At 31.3% G+C, this 27894-nt stretch overlaps 1 protein-coding gene and 1 long non-coding RNA gene across 2 annotated transcripts in view; both read right to left on the bottom strand.

Moving 5' to 3' along the window:
- The window catches only part of LOC134233040 (uncharacterized), a 78141-nt gene that overhangs the window by 41192 nt on the left and 9055 nt on the right, over positions 1-27894 (bottom strand). The gene's annotated exons all lie outside the window — the stretch shown is intronic.
- LOC134233044 (uncharacterized) lies at positions 2971-14614 on the bottom strand. Its single transcript, XM_062715040.1, has 3 exons — positions 14559-14614; positions 4413-5450; positions 2971-3303 (listed from the first exon to the last, which is right to left on the bottom strand). The coding sequence occupies exons 2-3, from the start codon at positions 5433-5435 to the stop codon at positions 2971-2973; spliced, it is 1356 nt and encodes a 451-aa protein (XP_062571024.1). The 5' UTR covers positions 5436-5450; positions 14559-14614.

Below are 27894 nucleotides of genomic sequence, written 5' to 3'. Positions count from 1 at the left end.
ATCAGAACACTCTTAGGTCGTTTTAATGTGTAATGCACATGTAGTTTGACAACAATCAGAGTCAGATATGTTACGAAATAGACAAAAGTCATGAAAGAAATTATGCAGAAAGCACAACGGAAAAAAAATTCAGTGACGTAAAACGACGCATGTAGTTGGAACGCAGTCAGTGCGCGATATATTTTGATCGCAGTTTTTGTTGCAAAACAATGACGTCGCCTTTTCTATTGTGACGTAAAATTTTGTCAGATTACATAAGGGGGGTTTTTGCTTGGAACGGCCCATATGTAATTTAGCAAAGTAAAAGTTTTTAAAGCAAAAAATATATACATGTATTTACATAATAGCATACGACTGTCTGAGGTAAATGTATGTGGCCTACTAATAAATGAAATTTTAAGTCTCAGATAAATCATTTGTCTTTTCCAGGTATAATTAGCAATATGAAGACTATTAAGGGTTGAAAAAAATATTGGATTTTGAGAAAACATACCTTAAAATATACGCCTTGTTACCATTAAAATTAACACAATTTTTAATAAAATCGGGGAAAGGGGGATCTATTTAGAAAACAAAAGATATTCCTGACCCCTATGTTCCAAATATTTGGAAATTTTAAAATTTCAAGAGGCATAACTCTTCCAAAAATTGCTCGAGCGTAACCAAAACAGAAAATTTAACAAAACAGAATATGACCTACATGTATATAGAGACGTATTCCTACAAAAAATAGCGTTATTTTAGGATATGCAACCTCTGCAAAGAAAATGAATGAAAACTGTAATAATTTGATTTTTTTTAAGTGTGAAGGATATTTCTCAGTTATATAATGCTCAATCCTACCAAAAACAGAACTTGATCTGGATATTCTTATGATAAATCTCTTTTACCAAAATTCATTTCAGTATGTTTAATCCCTCCAAAGTAAATGATAGGAAACTTATAGTGGACCAACAAGCCGATCATCTCAGAGACCGACAGATAGCAGCAAAGCAAAATCATCTCCAATCCACAAAGGGGTATAATAATACAAACTAGCTAAGATTGACAGATTTTTTTATTACATAACACATACAATAAACTAACAACGTTTTAAGAAATATAGAAAGTTACATAGATGAATCTACTTAAATCATTTTGCGTTCAATTTTTATCTTTAAAAAAAAAATCCGGGCTGAAGAAAACTTCTATTGCATTTTCCCTAGTACATAGCATTTTATTTTGGCAAAAATTAATAGAAGCAATTTTGAAATGAAGTTATTATTATGTTTTTTTTTTTTGTTTTAAAAATGTTTCTTTTCTTCCTTTTTCCGAAAATATTCATTTATCATCAGCTGATCCGCAATTATACTGTCAAAATGTCATTCCACCAAATGTACATATTGTTACATGGTATCAATGCAATTTAGGAAATTCCACGATACCAGAGTAAAGAAAATGACCGTATGAAAATCCCTCTAAGATATCACACACTTTCGTTATTAATAATAGTACTTCGCGTTGAATACTAACTTCTAACTTACCAATAAACCCCTTGTATATCAAATAGTCATGAAAGTCACTTGCTAACCCAAGAATTTTAATAACAAGATTTTGCAAATTCACAGATATTTATCATGGCAACAAAAGTATTTTCTTAACAGCAAGTATTTACATTTATATATTTACAACGAAAACTGATGTACTAACGAACTTCTTATATATTTATGCGCCTAAATAAAAGTAAGTGTCTAATACCTAACAGATGTACGAAGTCCAGATCCCGTCCTACCCAATGCTAAGTCCGAAGAGAAGGGACCCACCTTGCACAAGAAATCTACAATGCCTTACGTAACCGGCTTATTAAAAATAGAAATAAGGAACTGGAAATTAACCATTAAATGGACGTATAAATAAGGAAAACAAAAAGACGAATGAACGAGTAAACTAAACAGAGACAGGGACCGGGATCCAACCCTCTAATCAAAAAGTAAGCTAGAACGAACTTTTGAGAAGGTTCTACACCAACTGAAGTAAACGTGAAATACAGGACTTTAAATACACCGCGGTCTAGAGGTGTGTCTCTCTTATTCAATCAAAATCTGCATGCTATATATAACCCATCCAAGGACGTTTTCCAAATCACTGTATAAGGCTAGAAAGTTTCTGAATTTTCAATAAACGAACCAATAAGAGTTATCCTTATTTACTTACTCTGTAAAATCCAATCCTATCACAATATGTATAAGACGTTATAATATGACTTAAATATCGTTCTTTTGAATTATCCTTTAAAGACCTTTGAATAAATATCATGAACATGTTTAAGACCATAAATAATAATATTGATGAATTTTACCCAATTACAATGTATGGTTTTCAAATATGGTTTGAAACTTCTTCATAATGCCAATGTCTGTCCCTCATTACCTTGTGCAAAAAACATCAGCTGAAATTTGACCATGTTTCAACAAAATGCTTAAATTTTTGGTGCTAGGAAAACTTATGTCATTGACGGCGCAGCAATGCACTGGGGAAAAAGCTTATGTGCAACAGTGTTATTTAGTACAAAATTACGCATTTATTAAATATTATTTGTAATGCGTTCATAAACAAAAAAAATATACGACATTCTAATTAAATGAAAAATGCCATATCTAATACTTGAAAAAAACATACATAATCATTTTTAAAAAAAACGTAAGCATGGACAAAAAGGCGTCAAACTGAACAAGAAAATCATTAAAAAAGTTCAAAATACCCTATAGAGATGATTTTTACAGAAAAAAATTCTCATTGATTTATTCACAGTATGTACTTATTAAAATAAACATACACGTATTCTAACGGACTATCGGATTATGTTGAAATACTTTCTACTGGCCTAGGCCTGACTGAACATTATTAAAGTTTTATTTAATGATTTTGGTTTCTGCATCATCTTCTTGCTCATTTCTATGTTCTATATGATCTATAGTTTGGGTTCCTGTATTATTTTTTATTTTCTTCGATGTTTTTGGATACTGTCTTTTTCTCATTCCTTTGTTCTTCAATGGTTTCGGTTCCTGTATTATTTTCACGTTCAATTCTACTTTCTTCGATGTTTTGGGATCCTGTATTTATTTCTTGCTCCTCATTTCTATTAACTTCAATTTTGATGTTATCTGCACCAATTCCTTGCTCATTTCTATTTTCTTCGATGCCTTGGGTCTCTGGATTATTCCCTTCCGTAACCTCATTTTCATTCATCAAAGGCGATGAACAGTCACAATTTATGTCGTTACAACATCCCAAAAAACACCCACAGTAAAGGTGACTTATAACCTTGCAAAATAATTTGCACCACGAAATAAAGCCATCTGGTTTAGTGAAATCAAAAATCAATTTAGGTGTCTTTTTATTATTTTCATCGAAATCTTCCTCACATACGACTTGACCATTGCTGTCAAGGCAATGTATGCTCGTTAACAGTCTTATAAGTTTGTCTAAATCGTAGTGCATTTTTTCAACCTTGTCGGCATTGCTCTCGAAAAATAAAACTTCGATTACTCCGGGTGTAAGTAGAATGAAAACATACGTCAGAAATGTATTTAAATCAAACGACTTTTCCCCCTCAAGGAAGTGAACGTCAATGAGAGTTAAGTACATAATGACGAGCAAAAAGGAAGTCATTAAAACTTTTGCTAAAAGGAAAAATATTTCCATTTTTACTGGACAACAACGCCTTACGATATAATCGTAATCTTCAATCAGAATATCATGTGTATTTTTTAATTGTATGATTTTTTGCAGTAATAAACGATAGAGTTGAAAAAATTCTAGAAAAAATTTGCTCATGTAAGTAAAAATTGCTGTAACAATGAGAAAGATGTGAAGCTGTGTTGAGTACAAATGTGGGATAGCTACTAGAATAAAATAGATAAAGAACTGCACTATGCAACTCACTCCCATGAATATTACGTTATAATACACTGATATCCATACAGTAAAGAAAGCAAGAAGAATACATAAAATGCATAAACAAGAAGATGACCAGCGACGGTCTACAATACATTTACAGTTAGTTGTTCTGCTCAGAAGTAATTTCGATGTTTTAAGATAAAAAAAGAATGCTTGATTTAAAATTGGAAAAACAGAAAATACAAATATAAAAAGTAGGTTAAGCAAAAAAATGATAGGAGAAAAAATTACCTTCACTATAAACTTTTTTGTAAATACATGTTTTGTGTTATTTGATTTTTTTCAGCTCTCAGAGGAATCAAATAAATTTGACTCCAGAACTTTAAAGAAAACAGTAAAAACAATCGATTAACCACTTGCTTTGAAATAGATTCCTGTAACTCTTTATGTTTCAAAAAACACAGGACTTTAATAAATTTGCAGGAAAAATAGTCAAATATTAGTAATCGATCCCTGAATAATGTTGAATGTACCATAATGCTATTGTTTAATGCGGAAAGGGCTAAAAAACTTACAATGGTAGAGAGAACAATAGAAACAACAGTCTGATCAGAAACACCATGTGTTATATAAATTTCCTGAAAAAGATGGGCATTTGGATGGAGGCAAACTTCGCAGTAATTTATCAAATTAAACTTTACTATAAAGGCTGTAACAGTGACAATAGATATCAGTATAGAAAGACGAGTTGCACTGAAGCAATTTAATAAATTCTTTTGAAATTCACATATTTTTTCAGATTTCAGTTCCCCTGTTTGAAACATGATACGAAGAAAAAAACGTCGAGGAGTGTATGGGTAGTCAGCTCTAGTGTATACTACAAGTTCTCTCCGTACCTTTCGTTCGTGCATAGACCTTGACAATAACATTGGATAGTAAGAAATGATAATCAAAATCATCGCAACAGTTATGTATATAATAGAGGATTTTTTAACTGTAAAAGGAGATGAAACGTCAGGTCCATTAAAGCAATGGAATTCATAACCAACAGATACGTGAGCCATGAAGAACAACAGTTCTTTCCATTCCTGATCTTCAAAATAACGATGGCAAAAATACCCATTTGAACTGTTATAGATTTTAAATAAGTATTCGTAAATTTTTATCCATAATGTTTCATTATGACAGTGTGATATATTTTGTATACTAACATTAAGATTCAAAGTACGGACATTTTGTTTCATCAAACCCAGTGTAAATAAATCAATGTCAACAGGGTATGATAAATAATGTCTATATTCATGTGTTATCCATATCCAATCAATGACTTTATTCCATGCCGTCATATTTAGAGTGAAGTTTGCAAATGAGGGAGAACTGATATTCACATAAACAAACTGCATTCCTTTCCCCAATAATGAGAGGTCATTGAAGTGTTGCTTATGGTTTTCAACATCTTCATCTGATATAGTGCATGTGTTTACTCCTAGATTTTCTGCTTTCCAAGAAAACATAATCAGTGGGAGGAGAGTCCGAAAGACCACGTGACTATTCATTTCTGGATTCGAAACCTATAACAAATTAATAATTATCAGGATATATAATATGCATACCATAGCAAGAAAAAAATATCATATTTCAGCATACTAAATGGTTTCTTAGGAATGGGCAATTATTTTAAAAAGAGAAAGTGGATAATTAAAAGAGCTTAGAGCCAAACTTCTGTTGAATGCAGTGTTGAAGGAGTCCGCAGACATCAGTGTTATTGGTATATTCATATATCACTGAAATTTTTCGACACCTTATTTTCACGAGATAGTCATGTCGTTAATTAGTTATGGGTGAGACAAATTTTAACGAACTGTAGTTATTACGGTGACCGTGTGTAATCTTAAGGAATACTAATACACGACAGAATGAAATTTTCTCGAGTACACTATTTTGCGTAATTATGCGAAAATAATGTTCTTCCGAATAAAAAGTGAATTACAGTAACTTCCCTTAACTACATTGCTGTCGAGGATTTTCTTTTTGTTCAATTGAAGGAAACTTGAAGAAGCGGCTTAAAATGATATTGTCATGAAATCGACGAAAAAGATTTATGATACCCAAGACAAGGAATATTTTCTTAGCATAAAACGTCCTTTTACCTTTATTTAAGGCTTTTTTATTGTTCCTCTTATATTCACTTAACATCTCAGCTGTTCAAATATTATTATTTGACCTTTTGGCTCTTCCACTCTCTATAAAATTGCATTTTTGACCTTTTAAAATAAAACATAAAGAGCATAAAATACCAACAAGACCCAACGTAACACTCAAACAATCCAAATATGCAGTCTCTGTGTCTGCTCAATAAGCGCTCTTTTTAAAATCAGAACCTGCTGTTTCACCAATGGGATTGCTCTGGTGCTGTTGTGGGACCCTTAGTTGACGAATAGATGAATGCTAATACTTGGACAATTTTATGCAGGAAAAGAGTTGACCATTGTTGAACACTCGGAAATTGACTTTGTGAAATCTTGCAGACTGGATTATAAATGATCAATTAGTTTTAGAAAATCGATTTGACTCTCTTTATGTTTGGTTTGAAATGAAATAAGTTTAGATCGAGTCTGGAATTCCGTAATGTTTTACAACAATTTAAAATTGAGTGAGGTACCCCTGCGAAATGATATTCATGATTTTAAGAACCTTGATGAGTTGTTCGTAATTGTTCATGAATGGTTCTTAAAGGATTCTTAACAGGTTCATAAAAGTTGTTCATGAATAAAATTCCTGAAAACATTCATAATTCATAGTTCATGAACAAATGATGAACAAATATGAATATTGTTAATTTTCAGTTTAACGAAAAAATCTTAATAGTTCAAGGTAATGAATGTTCATGAATTTTCATGAAGACTAAAAATGTAAAAATAATTGTCACAAACGATCTCCAGAAAACACTTATTACTCCAATAATACAACTTTTGCATGCAGATGCAAATGTTGAACAAACCCCAGATTTAATTAATGACATGCTTTTGTTTTGATTTTGAAAGTATTGGATCAGAGACAAGTATGAGAACATAAGAGTTTAAAATCACTATTTTCTACCCTCCAAATCGGTAACTTAGATTTTTCAGGATAATAAAACTCTGTTATGTACTGTCTAGAAAGGAGATTGTAATCAAATTATAATCGTAATTTTAAAAACACTGCATCAATATTGACAACTTTTTTTTCTCATATTGAATTAGTAAATAATGTTTCTACATAACTTAAAATGACCAGCTATATTAATATTGTGCTTTAATTATCTCATTTTTCACGACACAACTTTGTTCGACCGAATTTTCTCTATTTGTCAAACTTTTAACAAATTGTGAGAAAATGAACCAGACTTACAGTCTAGGAAAAATTTCATGATCTTCATAAAAATGTATCTTAGATTTATTTACAGCTAAACAATGATATCTCTTGTCCGTACTATTCTTGGGTCAAACGTTTTATATTTTGATGCAGTTATCAAGTCACATTTTTCTGTCCATCGTGTGTAAATGATACAGCACAGGCTGCATGGTTGTGAAGTATCTATGACATGACCCACATTCGTATTTTGTAGTATATTCTCCTATACACTATATACCTAAACATAGCTCAGAGTACTCTGTTGGAAGGCGAGTAGTTCCCGAGATTTATTTGTTTTCCTCATGATATGGAGGCGGCCATACTTAAAAATACGAAACTGTTGCTCTTAAGGTATAATGTAAAAAATCCAATTCAATAAATGTTTTGACATATATTTATTTAAAAAAAATAATTTCAGTGAAAAAGCATTCAGATAGTGTTTGTTATTTTTTTTAACAACAATCTTGGCAATTCGAAACTATTTCTTAATTAGCTCAGCATGACACGTTTTAAAAGGCGCAAACTTTGAAACGCGCGAGACGTTGGAAAGTGAATCAGTAGAGTGGGAGGATTATTAGCTTAGTTATTCTTTGTCAACCTTTGAAGAAAATAACAGAATATGAAGAAGGAATATCCAGAGGAACAATTTACTTAATAAATGCAGATATTAATGGTGATTTACAAAAAATGGAGGCAATCGCTGAATCTGAGATATATTTGTCAAGATGTTACTGTCTATTTGTAAGAGTTCAGTTATGTCTTTTTAATGAAAATTTTGTCAAACTGTGTTATAAGTAAGGATCCAACCAAGTTACGTTACATTTAATAATTAAACATTGGAAAATCCATTCTGTTCACCTGTATAACATCTTGAACATGGAGGACAAGAATGCTTTAAAAAATGACAAAGACTATGATGCAAAATTAAATGAAATAATTTTGGAAAAAATAAAAAAAAATAATAATGAAAAAATTAAGTCTTAAGTTTTCACATTTATGAGCATTTTCAGAAAATCTTTGTTCTTGTAGGGAAAAGAGAAGCAGTTCACAGATAGTGTTGATGAGTTGAGATCAGAAGATTAAAAAAAACTCCTAAAAAAATCCAGAATTTTGAAGAAAAACAAAAGAAAGGAATGAAAATATGAATCGTAATCGATCAAAGTATCCAAGTGATGAAATTCTGAAAATTCCACAGGGAAAGCCATTAAGATTTTTTTTATTTGACCACCTGGCTGCATTTCATTTCCGGAATTTTAGGTAATTATCAACTTTTCATTTCTGACATTTTTTAGTTTTCATTTCCGACATTTTTTTGTTTTCATTTCCGACATTTTTCAAATACCGGTACATAATATGTAGTACCTATAGATTTGATAACTTTACTTATGAAGAATTTAAAGGAATAAATCATTTAATTCTAATTTTGTAAATTAATCTATCGGTGACTTGCATTGGACATAAGTATGGTGCCGTCACTGACATTTGATTTAGTGCACATTAAATGTGGTGAAAATTATTTATACTCATTGACCTCTTTTACCTAGACTATGTATAGATGATTTTTTTATTATTATCAATATTTTGGTATAAATACTTTCAAAATTCCATTTATTTTTACTTAGAAAACATTGAATTGTTGCACAGGTAAATTCCGGAAATGAAAAAGAAATTATGTCGGAAATGAAAACAAAAAATGTCGGAAATGAAATTAAAAAATGTCGGAAATGCTATGCATATTTCCGAAAATGAAATGCAGCGGACCACCTCTTCTCAAAATCCTTTTAGCTGATGCCCTAATTGCTGAACACACTTTTCTGCCAGACAGCAAGACTTGGATTAAAAACCATTCCATTTTAAGCATACACTTTGAAATACGCTGAATAAGGAACCCACACCCCTATTGACCAAGTAAGGTTAAGGATTCTGCAAAGAGTCGCGTTTGAATTAAAATTTTTCATCATTTTACTAGGAATGAACTACATAATTTATTTATTATCGATATCACTTGTCAGAGTTGTTTACTTGAAAAAAGATTTTGTTATCATGATTGGAGAACAAAGATTCTGTGAAAACTTTCAATGCTATTAAAATATTTTCTTTAACGGTTTTTTATTTTACATAATTTATTACATTTTTGTTTACAAAAAGCAAGAATATTCATGAATAGTTCATGAACATTCCTAAATAACTTTTACAAATTATTCATGATTAGTTCATGAAAATGCATTGAACCTATTAATATCATTCATGAAGTTTTCTTGAAAGTTCAAGAATATAATTCATGAAGTTCAAGAATTATTCTTGATCATTTTGCAGGCAATTAAAAAATCCAAGTTTGTTCATGAACAACAAATAATTCTTGAATATTCTTGGACTTGGTTTTCATGAATAAAATCCATGAAATCATGAGTGTCCAATTTTAACTTCATGGGATCTTCATGAACAATTCATGAGCTGATTCAAGAATATAATTCATGAACTTTTCTTCAAAGTTCAAGAATTATTCTTGATCATTTCGCAGGGGCAAAGTTCATCAGTGTGTGCTATATTAGAGAGTAGATAATTTTTAATTTAAACAAATGATTTCATGAATGATTCAGCTTGTGCATGTAAGCATAGAATTTAAAGATTATTTTTTTGTTTATAATTTATTATTCCAAATCAAAAATACATTAAAAAGACCTTGAGAAACATTGCAACATTATTTTAACATTAGGTCAGGCACAGATGTTTTTTTTTCCGGACAGCAGGATATGTGAAACGATCGTTATGCATTTAATTATACTCCCGCTTGAAAAGCAGGAGGGTATATAGTATGGGTTTATCTGTCCGTCCGTCGGTTATCCTTTTGGGCATCGATCACTTATTTGCAACCCTTTTCATACCAATGAATGATATTTGATGACACTTTCACAGAATCTTCATTAAAAGTTGCCATTGTTTACCTCCTATGTTATTTTTTGACTGATTAATTATGTACTGTATAATGCCCTTCTCGAAACTTTTCACTCTTATGGAGAGGTCACCGTAAGTCGCTGAAGGGCTTCAAATTTTGACCTTTACTCGGCACTCAGGGCCATTGAGCAGTGAAGGGACCTTTATTATGCCAACGCCTGCCGCTGACATTGGGCCTCAGTTTTAAAGGTCTCATCCGAAGGACCCCCAACTTTCACTTCAAAGTGCCGAGTGCATGGCTAAGGAATAGTTGCTTCCAATTTTTTTATCGACTTAGGTCAGTCGCGGCAGAGATTCGAACTCACGACCTCCCGATCATCGAGCAAGCGCTCTACCAACTTTGATACCGTAAACAGATTTTATTTTTAGATTCGACACATTTTTGGGATTTCCCATAGCAATACTGCCATATTCATATGGGAGGCTGAGGGATCATTTTATGAGCTCTTTGCTGGCAGGGGCTCTGGTATTTTTTTTTTATCTGTTTTTCACAAAGAACCTTCCAAAAATCAAACTATTTCTTTTCGTAAACAATTCTATAACAAATAAAATGTTTGCCGCTACTACCCCAGTGTAAAATATAAATGTGTCATATACAAGGGTTGTTAGAAGAGTTCGCGGACACATTGAATTACAGAAAATCAATCGTGTTCAGTAAAGAATTACTTATGTTCTGTTAAGTGACTATCAATTGATGATAAGTATGCAAAAGATCAGATGAATTCAATAAACATTTAAAAATATTTTTTAATTTACATTATTTGGATTCACGGAGCACCTCTTGATATTTCTACGACGTCAGGCGACGTCAAGCAACTTGAAAGCAAACATGTTACTCTTTTTCGAAGTAAATTCCTTTTAGTTCCACGCACTTTTCATGCCTTTTAACCCATTTATGAAATATAGCTTTAAACCACGATTTGTCAAGTTTATGTAGAATGTCTTCTGTAGCAAATCATAGATCTTTTAGGTCTGAGAATTTCTGTACACTCAGTTGTGCCTTTAGATATTGAAAATAAGCAAAGTCCACAGGCGCAAGGTCTGGGCTGTATGGAGGGTGGTGCAAGAGCTCAAAATCCAGTAAATCAATTTCCAGCATGGTTGACTGTGCAGTGTGTGCGGGTGCATTGTCTTGGTGAAATATTACTGAGTTTAATTAGCAGGAACTTCTGGGCGTCTCTTTCGTAAGGCCTGAATCAAGTCACGCCGAACAACCTTCAAATGATATTGTGTAATGTATTTTGAAATCATTTCTTTGAAATCGATCACAACAAATTAAAAATTGCTAAGAAAAATTTAGGAAAAATCAAATTATTTGATTATGTTTCAGTATATAATCATCATTGACTTTTATTAAAAAAAACATTTCCTTTATTTTCAAAGCTAATTTATTATAAACAATTAATAAATACCATCGAATAATAACAAGCGTTGACGGTCTGCCCACTGGGTACAGCATGAGTTAAAATCACCCCCTGCATGTCCATGTTTTTTCCTGCGGATCTTGTCACCTTGGCTTTCTTTGGTGGCGGTGACCCTTTTCTCTTCCACATGCTTGACTGTTGTTTAAGTTCTGGATCAAAGTGGTATAACCAGGTCTCATCGGTAGTGATTATCTGTCCCAGAAATGCCTCACCTTCATTTTTCAAACGTCTTAAAAATTCGCTAGATGCCGAAACCCGCCTTTGTTTTTCATCCACAGAGAGCAATCTCAGCACCCATCGTGCAGAAAGTTTCTCAAAGTTCAATTTTTTTGTATTTATCTGGTGTATGGTTGGAAAACTTAAGTCGAATTTGTCTGCAATGTCATGCATAAAGACTCTCCTGTCATTGTTCAACTCCCTAAATACCGATTCTCTGACATTATCACTCACTTCTTGTGGTCTTCCGGTGCAATCATCGTCGAAAACATCAGTCCTTCCATCTTTAAGCCTCTGATGCTATTTGTAAACCATTGTCTTAGACACATGTGGGCCATCACCAGCATCTAAGAAGATTTTGGTCTCCTCTGGCGTTTTTCCGCCTGCATACAGAATTTTATGACGGCCCGGTGCTCCAAGACGTCCATTGACGTCAATTTTTTGACTTCATTTACGAGAGTTATTCATTCATATTTACGAATAAAATCGTTAGGATATCTTCAATTTAATTGAAATGTTCACAAAATGACGTTTGACTTTTATTGTGACGTCATATCTTGCATTTGTATGCGCTATATATGTACATTAATTCAAGTTAAAAAATGCGAACAAACTAAAAACTTTCAAAAAAATTACATGTTCCGTGAAGCGCATCTTTTCATTATGACTAGGCTGAATATATTTATTGGAGTATTGAAAGCAGTCAAATCTTATTGCAAAATATGTCAAGTTATTATATCTGCCAAGTTTAGTTGGTTTCCTGCAAAAAGCGCGCTCACAATAGAACTTGTCCGCGAACTTTTCTAACAACCCTCGTACATGTTGACTTAGCATCATGCAATACCAATTTATGCTATGCTTGTCAACTTTATATATTCTGTAACACTAGTAATTTATGGCCCTCCAGAACTTTCGTATGTACTATGAAAATAGAAGTGTATTCAACTAATGGCCAATGCAAAGAAGATAGAGGAGTACTCAACTAACGGTCAAATAAACACAAATGAGTTGATCGCTCTGTCATAAGCATGGCAAAAAATTAAATTATTCGTCAAACGACGGTTTTGAACCATCAACAACAATCATCTACGAACCGTCGACTAATTACAACGATTGAATGCTAATAGTTTTTTTTCGCATGGGGGCCTTTTCCAACAACACGCTAATAATGCAGACCGTTTCTTCTTTTTTAAAAGAAAAAGCGACCTTCTATTTGACAAAAAAGCTTTTGGAATATTTTGTGTTGAGGGAAACTGATTTCTTGCGATAAAGATTGGCAATAATTAGTTTTGTTTATCGGAGCAGAAAATGAAACTCATTCTTATGTCATGCAATATGAAAGCCAGGTATATTAAGTTTCAAAAAAATGCCTTCAAACAAAAATTTGACACCTTTTTATCTTTAACCACTTCGCTTGTCGGGCGCTCCTCGTGTTGTTAATATTTCTGAATTGCACAGTGGTGTTTTTTATCTTTTGCATTTTCTAACAAACAAAAAGATTTTAAGATCTCTTTTTAATTAATATTTTATAAATTTTATGGAGGCCCATTAATTGAATATTTGAAAAATTTAAAAAAAAAAAAAAAAAAAAAAGCAGATGACGATTATCAAAATAGTTCAACCTTTTGTCGAAACTACTGTTAAAAACAAGGGAAACTTTTGCCATCATGATCAAGAAAGTGTTTTATTTATTTATCTATTCGAAATACATTTCTTGTGTCATTATATACAAGAACAAGAATATATTTTAAGAATATAACATTTAAGACATGCAATAGTTCTTTACTCTGTTAAAGTAATTTGACCTTTTTAAAAACAAAAAATGGATTAAGAATAATTAGAACAAAGTAATGCCATTAATTGTAGAATGCTTTTGAAATACGAGAGCTTACAGAAATGTCTCATAAGCAATATCTTTGAGTTGTGTTTTAATTGCAATACAACAAGATGAGACAAATATGTAAGATACACACAGATAAGTTAAATTCAATTTAAATTCCTCTAATGATTTTTGCACGGAAATTCAAAACAATTATCACAGAAAAAAAGCCATAATATATCTGTTTCAATTAAAACGCAAGAAATAATACAGGTCCTATCTTATATTACTCATTACTGCGACATGGTGTTAAAGAGATATCTTATTTGATATTTCATGAGTTCAAACTAATTAAAATTTAAAAGGTCTGTCTATTTGATTTGTATGTTAATATAAATTAAGCACTTGTCTGTAAATAACACAATCTAAATCAATCGAGTTTAACAGACTCTTAATAGAGTCAATTTAACTAATAGATAGATGGGAATATTTAAGTTAAAAATAGGTGAAATTTTGAATTTGAACTTAGCATGAAGTCTTGTATTTTTATTTCTTTAACTTAAATACACCACATATAGCTTTTAAATGATCCTAAAATATGGTGTGTATCCCAATAGTTTCTTTGGAAATAATCGTCAAAAAATCGTTTTCTTCTGGTGAAAAATTAAGAAGACCGTTGGCTTTTCAGAAGTTTTTCCAAAAAAATTATTTTTTTCACCAACGTTGAAAATAGGCGAGTTAAAATGTTTATACAGATGTTGATTCTCCCTACTATCCATATCAAACATATGCCTAAGACTACAAATAAAACGAAAATGCATTGATGAAAGTATAAAATGTAGAAATGATTTTAAAAATAACGTTCTTCTTACCTACGTTTTATGTCCTTGACGTTTATCAAAGCTACAATTCAGCAAGATTTAAAAAAAAAATAAGTTAAACTACCTTCACTGGTATAGTTAACTTTATGTTCAAAAATGTTTCGTAGCACTAATTTTTCAACAATCGACAAGACAATAAAACAATTTAAATAGCCTCTGGAAAAATACATGCTATGTCTTGCTTTACAAATTTAAGCGGCACGGTGTAAAAAATAAAACATTTTCGCCTTTCCATTGAAATGATTTTACAATGCTATCTGTAATCCAATAATTTTCGTGTTTAGTGTTTTTGCGTAAGGATTATTTAAATAGGTCTGTACGCATTCTTAGCAGAGCAGAAAAGGCAAAATATGCGTTCTTTATGTCACCTTTCTTGTAACAAGAAAAAATAATAATATTAACCTTTTCTAAGGACAATCCAAAATAAAGTTATACACCCGCTAGTATAGTACTAATTTTTTTTTCTCGATATGTACGAGGGTCATTCAAAAAATTCGTAGACTTTTGTCCTAACTTTTTTATTTAACATCATATTATATCCAAATTTGGTACAAATATTCTAACAACAGATTCAAATAATTTGAGTAAAAAATGGAATGTATCCTCATATTTGTTTAAATTACCAGGGATTTAGAACAGCAAAAATGGGGTCACGGAGCACTGTCAAAATTGAGTAATTTTCAAATTTTCACTTTATAGTATTTACAGCTTTACCTCTCATAAATGGAGCTGAAACGAAATAAAATTTACATGTTTAAATAAAGTATTGCTTTATTAATTAAAATGAAATCAGGTTATGTAGTACCTCGTTCCATTTAAAAGATATCAGCTTTTAATACATATGGTCTTGATTAAAAAAGGCAAAAAAACATGACGTTGGAGGACGTCACGGAGCAGCAAGTAGCAATAAAATTAGACTTTACATTCGGAAAACTTTTTTACAAGCTTAAAAAATCCTTATAAATCAAGATATGTATGAAAAAAAAAATTGTGTATTTGTTATAAGTTGAAAAAACATTTTTTGAGTGGTAGCGAGCTTGAATCGGACGATGGATTGTCTGCAAAGAAACAGATTAAAGTTAAAAATATTGTCAAAGAGTTAGGAACGTCATTGAACGTAATGTGTGCTTCAATGTTGCAGGAATAATAAAGTTGCATGGTAAATCAAAAAATTTGAAAAACAATAACATTCTTATTCAAGATATATTTGTAGAATTGTTAGCAAACCAGTTGTGAGGTATTGTGGACATGTGTATTTGAATGGAGAAGACGCAACAAACCGTGTTTGAAATAACAAAAATATGTATACTTTTGACAAACTTTCTCAGGGTTGATTTTGACATTACAATATTGGTTAACCGTGCTCCGTGGTAACAAAATATGTTGCTTTTAATTTTGGCTAACGTGAGTTCTGTTTAATCAAATGGAATGAAACTTCATACTTCGCTATTTGTGTGATTGAAACAATGTTTATACAGCGTATTTGCAAATATAAATATGATTTCTTTCGTTTGAAGAACGAATCAGACAGAAATCAATTTCTACTTGGTGTGATAATTAATTACTCTTTCGGAATTTCAAGGTTTTCTTTTGAATACCTGGTGAATATCACGTGGTTCTTTAGAACCAGTCTCTTTAGCAAGGCTATATAAGAGGTGAATAGTAGTTTAATTACCAGTTTAGGACGACACGTAGAGCACGATAAAGTTTTAAATCTCAGAAGCAGAACGAAGTAGCGTAATGAGTGGTTCATCGACATATTTTAGCTTTTGAAGATGATATGTTATCACATAAAATAGAGTTGGAGAGAGATTTGACAGTGTGGAAAACGAGGTCATCAAAGAAAAGCCAACTTAGAGTTTGTTTTTATAAGAGAAGTATTCATTTGAGAATACAATTGATCAGTTTTTGAATAAGTATTAAATAAGTGATAACAAGGTTTGTAATAGTGAGAATTTGAAAACAAATACATGATTGTATTAAATTATGAGATTTGTTAATTCTCGTCAGTATATCATGTTTTAATTCTTGATTGTTTTATACACTGATAAATATTTCATCTTTGCTGTGATAATAGAAGTTATTTCCAGAGATAGATAATTTCTTTTATAGAAATATGGATTTGTTCATGGAAGAAAAATGTTGTTTATGAAAATCAAAACAAATATGTTACAATAGTTTAGTTTTATTTTTCAATTTATTGCAAGTATAGAAATCATAAGATATTATATTTGCACTTATATCCAACTAGATTGATTTGTTTATCATTTCAAAATGTCCTGGCAGCATTAGCATTATAAGATTGAACATTTCTTGAGTAAAAAAAATACCAAGGACTTAAGATTTTTTTGAAATTTATTTTCAATTTCAGTTTCTTGCCGTTTTGTCAAATGTGATACTAAAATAAAAAGTGTTAGATATGTTGAAGAGAAAACAGTATATTCTTATGTTTCAGGTAGTTACATGTTGGGGTTGGTATCACGGTGAGTATAATAAAGAAGGTGATTTTAAGATCTCCAGAGAAGTACGGTAGATTTTTTTTCTTTGCGTTTTACGCCAATTGAAAGTTATATTCAATGCGGTCTCCATCACAGTGGAAAAGAGAAACATTTCAACTTTGAATATAATAATTCGTTTTTTGATTTATTTGAGTAGATTATTCAAGATTTGGCAAGATTGATGTAAATAGAAAAAGAGGTGAAGAAATACTTCTATGTATTTAGTTAGATAAGAGATGAATGGTATTATTTTCCACAAATGACATTTATATTTTTCTTAATTTAAAAAAAAAAATAGTGCAATTCATAAATTTTGAACCTAATGGTGGAATTTTGATTCATTTATCATTAAATGATAATTGCATGTTTTACTAGCCACAATGGTGATGATTTTGATCTCAGAGTTAAAAGATACGTGTATCTATCAGTTTTCTAACATCAAATGTGTTCTTCCATTGCATTCCATTTATTGGTTATCGTCTTCTTACTTTTAATTCAAGCATCATGAAGTATTAATCTGTGTACCAATAATAACAGAGTTTCAAAGAGACACATATCCAAGGAATTGAGATGGGATTCAGGATATTTCACAGGAATGTGTATTTTGTGCTATTTTGATATTGGATAATGAATATACTTCTATGTATAACTGCGTCGAAATCGTTTCGCATATTTTACGTCTTCTTCCCTGGGACTTCACGATAAATCGTATGGTATGCGTTGAATTTGACTTACTCAAAACTCAATTGCAGGAAACATTTATTGATGCGTGCATAAAATGTGTGCATAATTAATAATTATAACCTCAAGGCTTTTACGATCGGACTTGCATGGTGAATTGCGTTATTTTCAAAAGACGGCGGTGTATTGAATTTGTTTAAGATGGATATACCTGTATATGCATTTCTTTGGTGATTTTTAAATTGTTTTCAAAACATTTTATTGGAAAATTTTTTGTAAAATTCTATGTATTTGATGTGTTTAAAATATGGATTGACTTTTATATGATTTAAATGAATTTTGTTGGATTGAATTTAAAATCTATGATTTTATACTTTCATTTTCCAGATCTTTGTATTTAGAGCTACTGTGTGTCGTTGCTATGTCCTAACGGTGTTTGTTGTTTATTGCACTTTCATTAAAAAGTAATGAATGGATTTAGAGTAGAAATATGATTTCATTCGTTTGAGGAACGAACTAGACAGAAATCAATTTCTAGTTGGTGTGATAATGAATTACTTTTTCGGAATTTCAAGGTTTTCATACGAATACCATGTGAATATCACGTGGTTCTTTAGAACCGGTCACTTTAGAAAGGCTATATAAGATGTGAATAGTAGTTTAAATACCAGTTTAGGACGACACGTAGAGTACGATAAAGTTTAAATTTTTTTATGATTCTGTATACTCTACAAATAAAGCTACTGTGTGTCGTTGCTATGTCCACACGGTGAGTTTGTTGTTTATTGTACTTTCATTAGAAAGTAATGAATAAATTTAGAGTAGAACCTTTCATTCAATCTATTCCTAAGCACAGACTTTCTTTCTACAAAATATCCTGAAATAAGTCAATGAAATGCAAATTTTAACAAATAAAACAAAGTATTTCCTTTTTTGTATGATTTTAGGTTAACGTTTTTTAAATCGGAGTATTTCTACTTATTAAATTGGTTTGCTCAATCTTCAATGGCACCTAATGGCACATATGATGTTTTAGAGGTCGGTGACTGCTTAGCCCCTGTTTTGTATTGTGTATAGACTTCTGATTTTGAATATTGTTCGTTACATGTACACGTATTCCAAAATATTTCATCTATCAGTTGGTAGAGAAATCGCTGGAAGTTAAAAATTTCAACTTTATACACAGCTATTCTCCACGACAAATTAAAATCCAGGCTTTTTGATATCATTGACAGCTGCTTCTTCAGCAAAAATAAAACTCGTAAATTAACTTATCTCGTCATTGGTCATTTGAAAAATTATTTTGTTAAAACAGATTCTGATTGCACTCATAAGTACTCAGAAGTTGACATCAGAAAGATGCTTGAGTTTCTGATTGACAAAATCTATGTGGTTTTTGGAGACCAGGTATTCCAACAATCTATTGGAATTCCCATGGGTACAAATTGTCCTCCGTTATAAGCAGACTTTTTTTATATTCATATGAAATAAAATTTATGCAAAATCTTTTGCGTGAAAAGAAGAAAACACTTGCTGTAGCTTTCAACTCGACATTTAGGTATATCGACGACGTATTGTCAATTCATAATGATAATTTCCATTCCTACGTCGACACGATATGTCCTGGTGAGCTTGAGATAAAAGATACCACAGAGTCCGACACTTCTGCTTCATACTTGGATATTTTACTTGAAAAAGTCACAAATGGTAATCTAACATCCAAGCTATATGATAAACGTGATAACTTTATCTTTTCTATCGTACTTCCCTTACTTATGCATCAATATACCTTCATCACCTGCATACGGAGTATATATATCTCAGTTGATTCCATACGCAAAAGCATGCTCTACGTATGAACAATTTCTTATAAGAGGTAAATTATTGACAGCAAGTTGATGAAACAAGAATATCAACAGTCTCGTTTAAAGTCATCATTTCGTAAATTCTATGGTCGATACAATGACCTTGTCAGGAACTACAATTTATCATTGAATGAAATGCTGACTGACGTTTTCCATACCAATTGTTAGTCCATTATTTATACACTGAATTGACGACGGATTTTTTCCGTTATTTCCTGATTATGACAAAGAGCAGACGGCGGGTGTGACCGGTTGGCAGGGGATGCTCACTCCTCCATGGCACCTGATCCAACCTCTGTGTTTCGGAGGTCCGTGTTTGTTCTGCTCTTATTTTGTATATTTTTTAATGGACGTTGAGATTGAATACTGTTCGTTATTTTCATATCCCTCCTCACGTGCAATACTTTGAAATTCATAATTTAACAACACAAAATAACAGCACTTTTTTTCTATCTGTTTAAACAGAGGACTGAGCCACGGGACCCGTGCTGCCAGCGCTTATTTTCCCGTTGGAGATCAAATGCATTAAGTATGATTTTTTTTTATTTACATGTTTTATTTTAGGAAACCTATTTAAGACTTAACAAAGCAATTCTGAATTCGATATAACAAAATGTCTAATTTGTTATCAATATTGCCTGGCACATGATCCCATCTCTTAAGATTTAGTCGATCATGATTGCTCTGATTCTAATTCTCAAAGTCGCGTTGTTTAATAAAGTTGAGCTTCATAATTCTTTATCATTTTTAAAAATTTCATTATAATTAATTAAATTAATTAATTAAATTTGAAACAGATTCTAAATTCTTTTATGATTAATTAAACTTGTTCAAATAAAGACAACATCTGGAGTCTAAAGCAAATAATAATTCCATATAAAGATTCAACAATACAGATTACCGTATTTGGGTTTATGAAATTCAATCAAAGAAAAACATATTGAAGACTTTATCTAAATTAATTAAGTAATGATACCATGTTCTCTTTGTCCTAAAATCGTTTACAGGAATTTAGGAAATGTGTTATACCAGATTAACAAGCTTGACAATTTGTTGATTTATTTCCAAAATATATTTTGATACTTTGGAGGTTTCAATACATCAATCATTTCAACGGTATTTTGTTTTCAATTCCATTATGTGAAAACTGTATATGCATATGTTAGATTATCTTATTTTCCTTTAGTGGAGTTTTATAAAGAGACTTACTTTTATTTAAAATCGACGACTCACTTCTACAATTTAAACAGAGAACAACTCCAATTATTAAAATGTAAAAATCAGCCGTCGAATATAAAACTACGTATCTTCATTAAACTCCAGTACTAATTCAAAATTAAATCAATTTAATATTTCTCAGCGAAGGAAGGAATATGCTAAATGGAACAAGGTGGATGGTGATAGCAAAATATAACTACATGTACATTAATAAGGAATGGCGACGAATGGTAAGTTAAAATCACTTGGCTTTGAACTCTAATCGCCTGTACTTAATAGTTAAATATGCAAATATTGAACAGATGAATCAGATTCTTTATTGTTGTCTTTAATATGAAGGCGTCAAATTTCAACCGCCGACGTGTGTACATGTAAGTTTTGTCTATTAAGCAAATAACTGTTTCGTCGCCGAACTCAGGATCTTTTAAATATAGCCGCGGGTATTTCAATTAGACCAAAGAATCTGGTTACCTTGTCACTTCAGGTAATGATTCTCTTTCTATTCATGATCATGATTGCCGACTAAAAATTTCTAACTTTGAAGCCCTTCATCAATGTAATGTAACACGTGTAACTTTCAATTTGAAAGTCAAATAAATAATAAATCTTTTGTAGTGCTAGTTCTTAATAAATGTAAAAGACAAATAATATAAGATGCCTTTAAAAATCTTTATTTTTTGAAGATCGGGAGACAAAATTTAAAAAAGACCTTCGGATCAGAACTTATCAAATCATGAACTTTTTCCTTCTTTCTTTTGTAGTAATAATCTATGTCGATAGCGTTATGCCTTTGCGTATTAAGAATTTGAAATAAGTTTATCTCAGGTACTTATTGATAAAAAAGAGGTTGAGCATTTGGTTGTGTATCCCTGAAAAATGAATGCGTGTAAATTTAAGAAATCTTAAGGATAGGTTTATATTTCAGCTACTTGTTTCCGTTTGAGAATTCAATTCGATATTAAATTAGTTGGTAGACTTAATAACCAAACTTTATATACTTGAAGATGGTGAGATGCTTATTGAAAATCACTAAACACATTGTTTGCCACAGTTGTTAAAGCTTAACACTTCTCATAAATAGGCACTGTCAGACGGGTATATAAACCGTTCGCTTTCGTTACACCCGATTGCACGCTCGAAACTTGTGGCCGACATGTAGTACTCCTATCGTGGTCTTAGATTTTTTGCGTTTATATCTTGTTTTCATGCGCATTTTCTGTTTGTTAATAATGTATTACCTGTATTTTCCATGATACTTTTGTCCTGATTTGGAAAAAATACATAAAAATTGATAATTTCATCGTTATTGAGTAGCACGCTTGTTAGATGTACGTCTTAACTCGTCGGATCTCTTTAGTACGATAATACATTGAACTGACTAGCGATCTGCTCCTTATATTCGAGTTGTAGGGAGAGCGTTGAAGAACAAGAAATATGGCTGACTATGCCTATTTTCCAGTAGTGTTCGGCTGTAATTGGTTGTTTTGTCTACAGTGGGGCTATCGCAATAAAGCATTCTGATTTGAAGCACATGTAACAGACTCTATAGTGTCTTTTTGTTTGGAGGTCATTGGTATGAATCTTGTCTATATTTGAATTTCTGTTTCATATCTATATTTTAAAAATTACGCCTTACACGACCAAGGAAAAAGTAAGAAAATGTTAAAGCGCTCCAGACCTCTCCTTAAGCTGCATAAGAGTAACATGGAGCTTTTGAATATACTTCAGGATGTGATGACCCATTCTTTGGATGAGATTGTATAAATGACTCACAAAAAAAATCGGTGATCGATGGCATTCAGAACCGTGTTATTGTTGGAGTCTTCTTATGAATGAAAAATTTTCCAGAGAGACAATAGATAATAACTAAAAAACGATTGAAATCATGTTAACTTGTTACAATGTTACTTTCTGCTATAAGGAGGAAAGAAGTTTAATTCAGCAAAGACAACCCTCGATAAGACATTATGTGACTTGGACACTGTTTTCTTTATTTTCCTTATAAATACAATTGAATCAATATCATGAAACTGATTAAAACCATAAATAATAATTATAGTGATGAGTTCAGCCAATAACAATGTATGTTTTTAAAAAAGAATATGGTTTGAAAGGTCGTCATAATGCCCTGTGCATGGACACCTTGCTCATTAAAATGTGAACTTTAATTATAATAAACCCTTTTTGGTGTGCATTAAAAGCATCTGATTAAATTTAATCCTGTTTCAAGTAAATAATTATAACATTTGTTTTGTGCTAGGAAAACATACTGTAAACGTATTTCATTGGCTGTGTATTCTTTTTTTCAGCTATAGGTGATCGCAGCAACCGCTAAATCAAGGACATAGCTAAATGTCTTGCAAGTACACACATAGATAAGAATAAGAAGAAATACGCTGGATTAAATCTATGCTAACGTATTCAAACGTCAACTTCCGCCAAATATCGTACATGCTAAATGTAATACATATAAAGTGTATTATTGAGAGTGCAATGAACTAGGAAATAAGATTATGTGCAACAGTGTTACTTCGAAAAGAATTAAATATTAATATTACTTTTATTGCGTATATGTTACAGTAAATTTTTGAAATCAGGAATTTCATGAACCATTCAGTTAATACACCATACATATAAATATACGAAAATCTAATTGACAGAAAAAATACCATGTATCATTATTGAAAAAAAAAAACGTAGTTTTTTAAAAAGATAGCACGGACAAAACGTCATCAACGTAAACATGAAAAAGAATTTTTATTTAATTTTCTTTTATGATTTTGGTTTCTGTGTTATCTTCTTGCTCATTTCTTTTATCCACGAGGTTTTGGGTTCCTATATTAATTTTGCTCATTTCTATGTTCATCAATGTCTTTGGTTCCTGTGTTATTTTCTTGCACATTTCGATTTTTTTCTTTGATGTTTTGGAATTCTGCAGCACATTTTTTTGTTCATTTCTACTTTCTTCAATATTTTGGATTCTTATATTATTTTCTTGCTCATTTCTTTTTTCTTTACTGTTTTGGGTTCTTTTATTATTTTCACGTTCATGTCTACTTTCCTCGATGTCTCGGGCTTCTGTATTATTTTCACGTTTATTTCTACTTTCTTCGATGTTTTGGGATCCTGAATTTATTTCTTGCTCCTCATTTCTATTAACTTCAATTTTGATGTTATCTGCACCAATTCCTTGTTCATTTCTAGTTTCTTCGATGCCTTGGGTCTCTGGTTTATTTCCATCCGTAACATCATTTTCATCTATCAAAGGCGATGAACAGTCACAATTTATCTCGTTACAGCATCCCCAAAAACACCCACAGTAAAGCTGACTTAAAACCTTGCAAACTAATTTGCAACACGAAATAAAGTCGTCTGGTTTAGTGTAATCAAATATCAATTTATGTGTCTCTTCATTATTTTCATCGAAATCCTCCTCACATACGACTTTACCATTGTTGTCAAGGCAATGTACGCTCGTTAAAAGTCTAATAAGTTCGTCTAAGTCGTAGTGCATTTTTTCAACCTTGTCGGCATTGCTCTCGAAAAATAAAACCTCAATAACACCAGGTGTGAGTAGAATGAAAACATAAGTCAGAAATGTATTTAAATCAAACGACTTTTCCCCCTCAAGGAAGTGAACGTCGATAAGAGTTATGTACATAATAACGAGCAGAAATGAGGTCATTAACACTTTTGCTAAAAGAAAAAATATTTCCATTTTTACAGGACAACAGCGCCTCACGATATAATCGTAATCTTCAATCAGAATATTATGCGTACTTTTTAATTGTATGATTTTTTGCAGTAATAATCGGTAAAGTTGAAAAAATTGAAGAAAAAATTTGCTCATGTAAGTAAAAATTGCTGTAACAATGAGAAAGATGTGAAGCTGTGTTGAGTACAAATGTGGGATAGCTACTAGAATAAAATAAATAAAGAACTGCACTATGCAACTCACTCCCATGAATATTACATTATAATACACTGATATACCTACACTTAAGAAAGCAAGAAGAATACATAAAATACATAAAAAAGATGATGACCACCGACGGATTACAAACCATTTCAGTTTAGTTGTTCTGCTGAGAACTAAAGTCGATGCATTGGAATATAAAAAGAATACTTGATTAAAAATTGGAAAGACAGAAAATACAAATATGAAAAGCACGTTAAGCAAAAAAATGATAGGAGAAAAAATTACCTTCACTACAAACTTTTTGGTAATTACTTGTTTTGTGCTATTTGATTTTTTTTCAGCTCTCAGAGGAATCAAATAAATATGACTCCAGAATTTTAAAGAAAACAATAAAAACAATCGATTAACCACTTGCTTTGAAATAGATTCCTGTAACTCTACACGTTTCAAAAAATCCCTTACAAGAATAAATCTGCAGGAAAAATAATCAAATAATAGTAATCGATCTTTGAAAAATTTCGAAAGTACCAAAACGCTATTGTTCAACGCGGAAAGGGCAAAAAAACTAGCAATGGTAGATAGAACAATAGAAACAACAGTCTGGTCAGAAACACCATGAGTAATATAAATCTCCTGAAAAAGATGTGCATTTGGATGGAGGCAAACTTCGCAGTAATTTATCAAATTAAACTTTACTATAAAAGCTGAAACAGTGATAAAAGATATCAGTAAAGAAAGACGAGTGGCACTGAAGCAATTTAATAAATTCTTTTGAAATTCAGATAATTTTTCCGATTTTAGTTCCCCAGTTTGAAACATGATACGAAGGAAGAACCTTCGAGGTGTGTATGGGTAGTCTGCTCTAGTGTATAAAACTAGTTCTTGCCTAACCTTTCTTTCATGCATAGACCTTGACAATATCATAGGATAGTAAGAAGTAATAATCAAAATCATCGCAACAGTTATGTATATAATAGAGGATTTTTTAACTGTAAAAGGAGATGAAATATCAGGTCCATTAAAACAATGGAATTCATAACCAACAGATACGTGTGCCATGTAGAACAACAGTTCCTTCCATTCCTGATTTTCAAAATAACGATGACAGAAATACCCATTTGAATTGTTATAGATTTTAAATAAGTAGTCGTAAATTTGAATCCATAATGTTTCGTTATGGCAGTCTGATATATTTTGTATATTAACATTAAGATTTAAAGTACGAACATTTTGTTTCATCAAACCCAGGGTAAATATATCAATGTCCACAGGGTATGATAAATAATGTCTATATTCATGTGTTATCCATATCCAATCAATGACTTTATTCCATGCCGTCGTATTTAGAGTAAAGTTTTCAAATGATGGAGAACTGACATTCACATAAATAAACTGCATTCCTTTGCCCAATGATGAAAGGTCAGTGAAGTGTTGTTTATGTTTTTCAACATCTTCATCAGATATAGTACATGCGTTTACTCCTATGTTCTCTGTTTTCCAGGCAAAGATAATCAGTGGAAGGAAAATCCAAAAAACCACGTGACTATTCATTTCCGGTTTCGATACCTAAATCAAATTAAAAATAGTCAGGATAAATATGCATTTATACCATAGCAAGAAAAAAAATTCAGCGTACGAAATTGATTCTAAGGAATGGGCAGTAATATCTGATCTGAAAAGAAAGAGTGGATAAATAAAGGAGATTAGTGACATAATTTCTGTTTGATGCAGTGTTGAATGAGTCCATAAATATCTGTATTATTGTTATATACTATAGATCACTAAATTTTTGCGACACGCTATTTTCATGAGATAGTCATGTCGTTAAAAAAAATATTGGTACGGTGAGACAAATGTTAACCAACTGTAGTTATTACAGTGTGTAGTTTTAAGAAATACTAAAAAAAAAAAGCAAGAATGAATTTTTCTCTTGTATACTTTTACGCGTTATTATGCGAAAATAATGTTCTTCCGAATAAAAAGTGAATTACAGTACCTTCACTGAAAGACCTTGCCATAGTGAAGTTTTTTGTTCAATTGAAAAAATCGTGAACAAGCGTATAAATGAAATTGTCACGAAATCGATGAAAAGTTTAATGATATCCAAGACAATGAATATCTTCTCAGCATAAAACGTCCTTTTACCCTTTTTAAAGGCTTTTCTATTGTTCCTCTATTATTCAATTAACATCTCAGCTGTTCAGATATTATTTAACCGTTTGGCTCTTGAACTTTATATATTTGCATTTTTGACCTTTTCAAATTGAAAATCAAGAGCATAATGTACCAACCAGACCCAACTTAACACTCAAGCAATCCAAATATGCAGTATCTGTGTCTGGTCAGTAAATGTTGTTTTTAAAATCAGAGCCGTTCCGCCTATGAGATCGCTATTGTGCTGCTCTGGGATTCTAAATAGAAAACTTTGTGTATTTTGAATTTTCACGGTCCCTTTGATAGTTCATTTTTCATTTAAAAAATTGCGTAAAAAGTTAAGCAGGAAAGATAGCATATCTCTTTAAATTATAGAACGTACGAATAGTAACTTGAAATGAAATATTACTTAACATATATAAACCACCAAACCACAAGTGACACCAAGGGTCTTTGTGGGATGTACATAAGTTAACAAATCTTTTTTCTTCTGTTGCAAAAAATGCATTTTTCATGAAAACTATTACTTTACAAAATATAATCATTTTAATAAAGTGTACATTTTTGGGGTAAAGAGTGAATATAATCCAAGTACAGATTATTAATTTTTATTGTCAGTCATCGAAGGATGTATATTCAAATATCCAAAAAAGAAAATTTTAAATTCTTAATCTGCCCCATCCATCAATTCTAAATAAGGATTCTCTTTCACAATGTAAACAAAAAACCTTTTCTTCCTTTCACTCATTACCTAATCTTATGACTTCATATATATATAATAAAACAAATTTATTAGATGCTACAAAAAATTTTAAGAAAGAACTAGTGTCTGAAGGTCCACGATATTTGTAAAAAAAAAATACAAAACTACACTTATAAGTTAAATTTAAAGTTAAATTTGCACGCAATACAAAATACTTAACGCAGACAAGAAAAAAAGCCATGATCTATCTGTTTCAAGTAAAACGCAAGAAACAAAACAGGTGCTGTCT

The sequence above is a fragment of the Saccostrea cucullata genome, unplaced genomic scaffold (genome assembly GCF_032062105.1).
Source record: "Saccostrea cucullata isolate Sc308-1 unplaced genomic scaffold, CSIRO_AGI_Scuc_v1 ctg554, whole genome shotgun sequence".
Lineage (NCBI taxonomy): Eukaryota > Metazoa > Mollusca > Bivalvia > Ostreida > Ostreidae > Saccostrea > Saccostrea cuccullata.
Note: the sequence above shows the minus strand (reverse complement) of the source record. Positions and strands in the feature narration are given on the sequence as shown.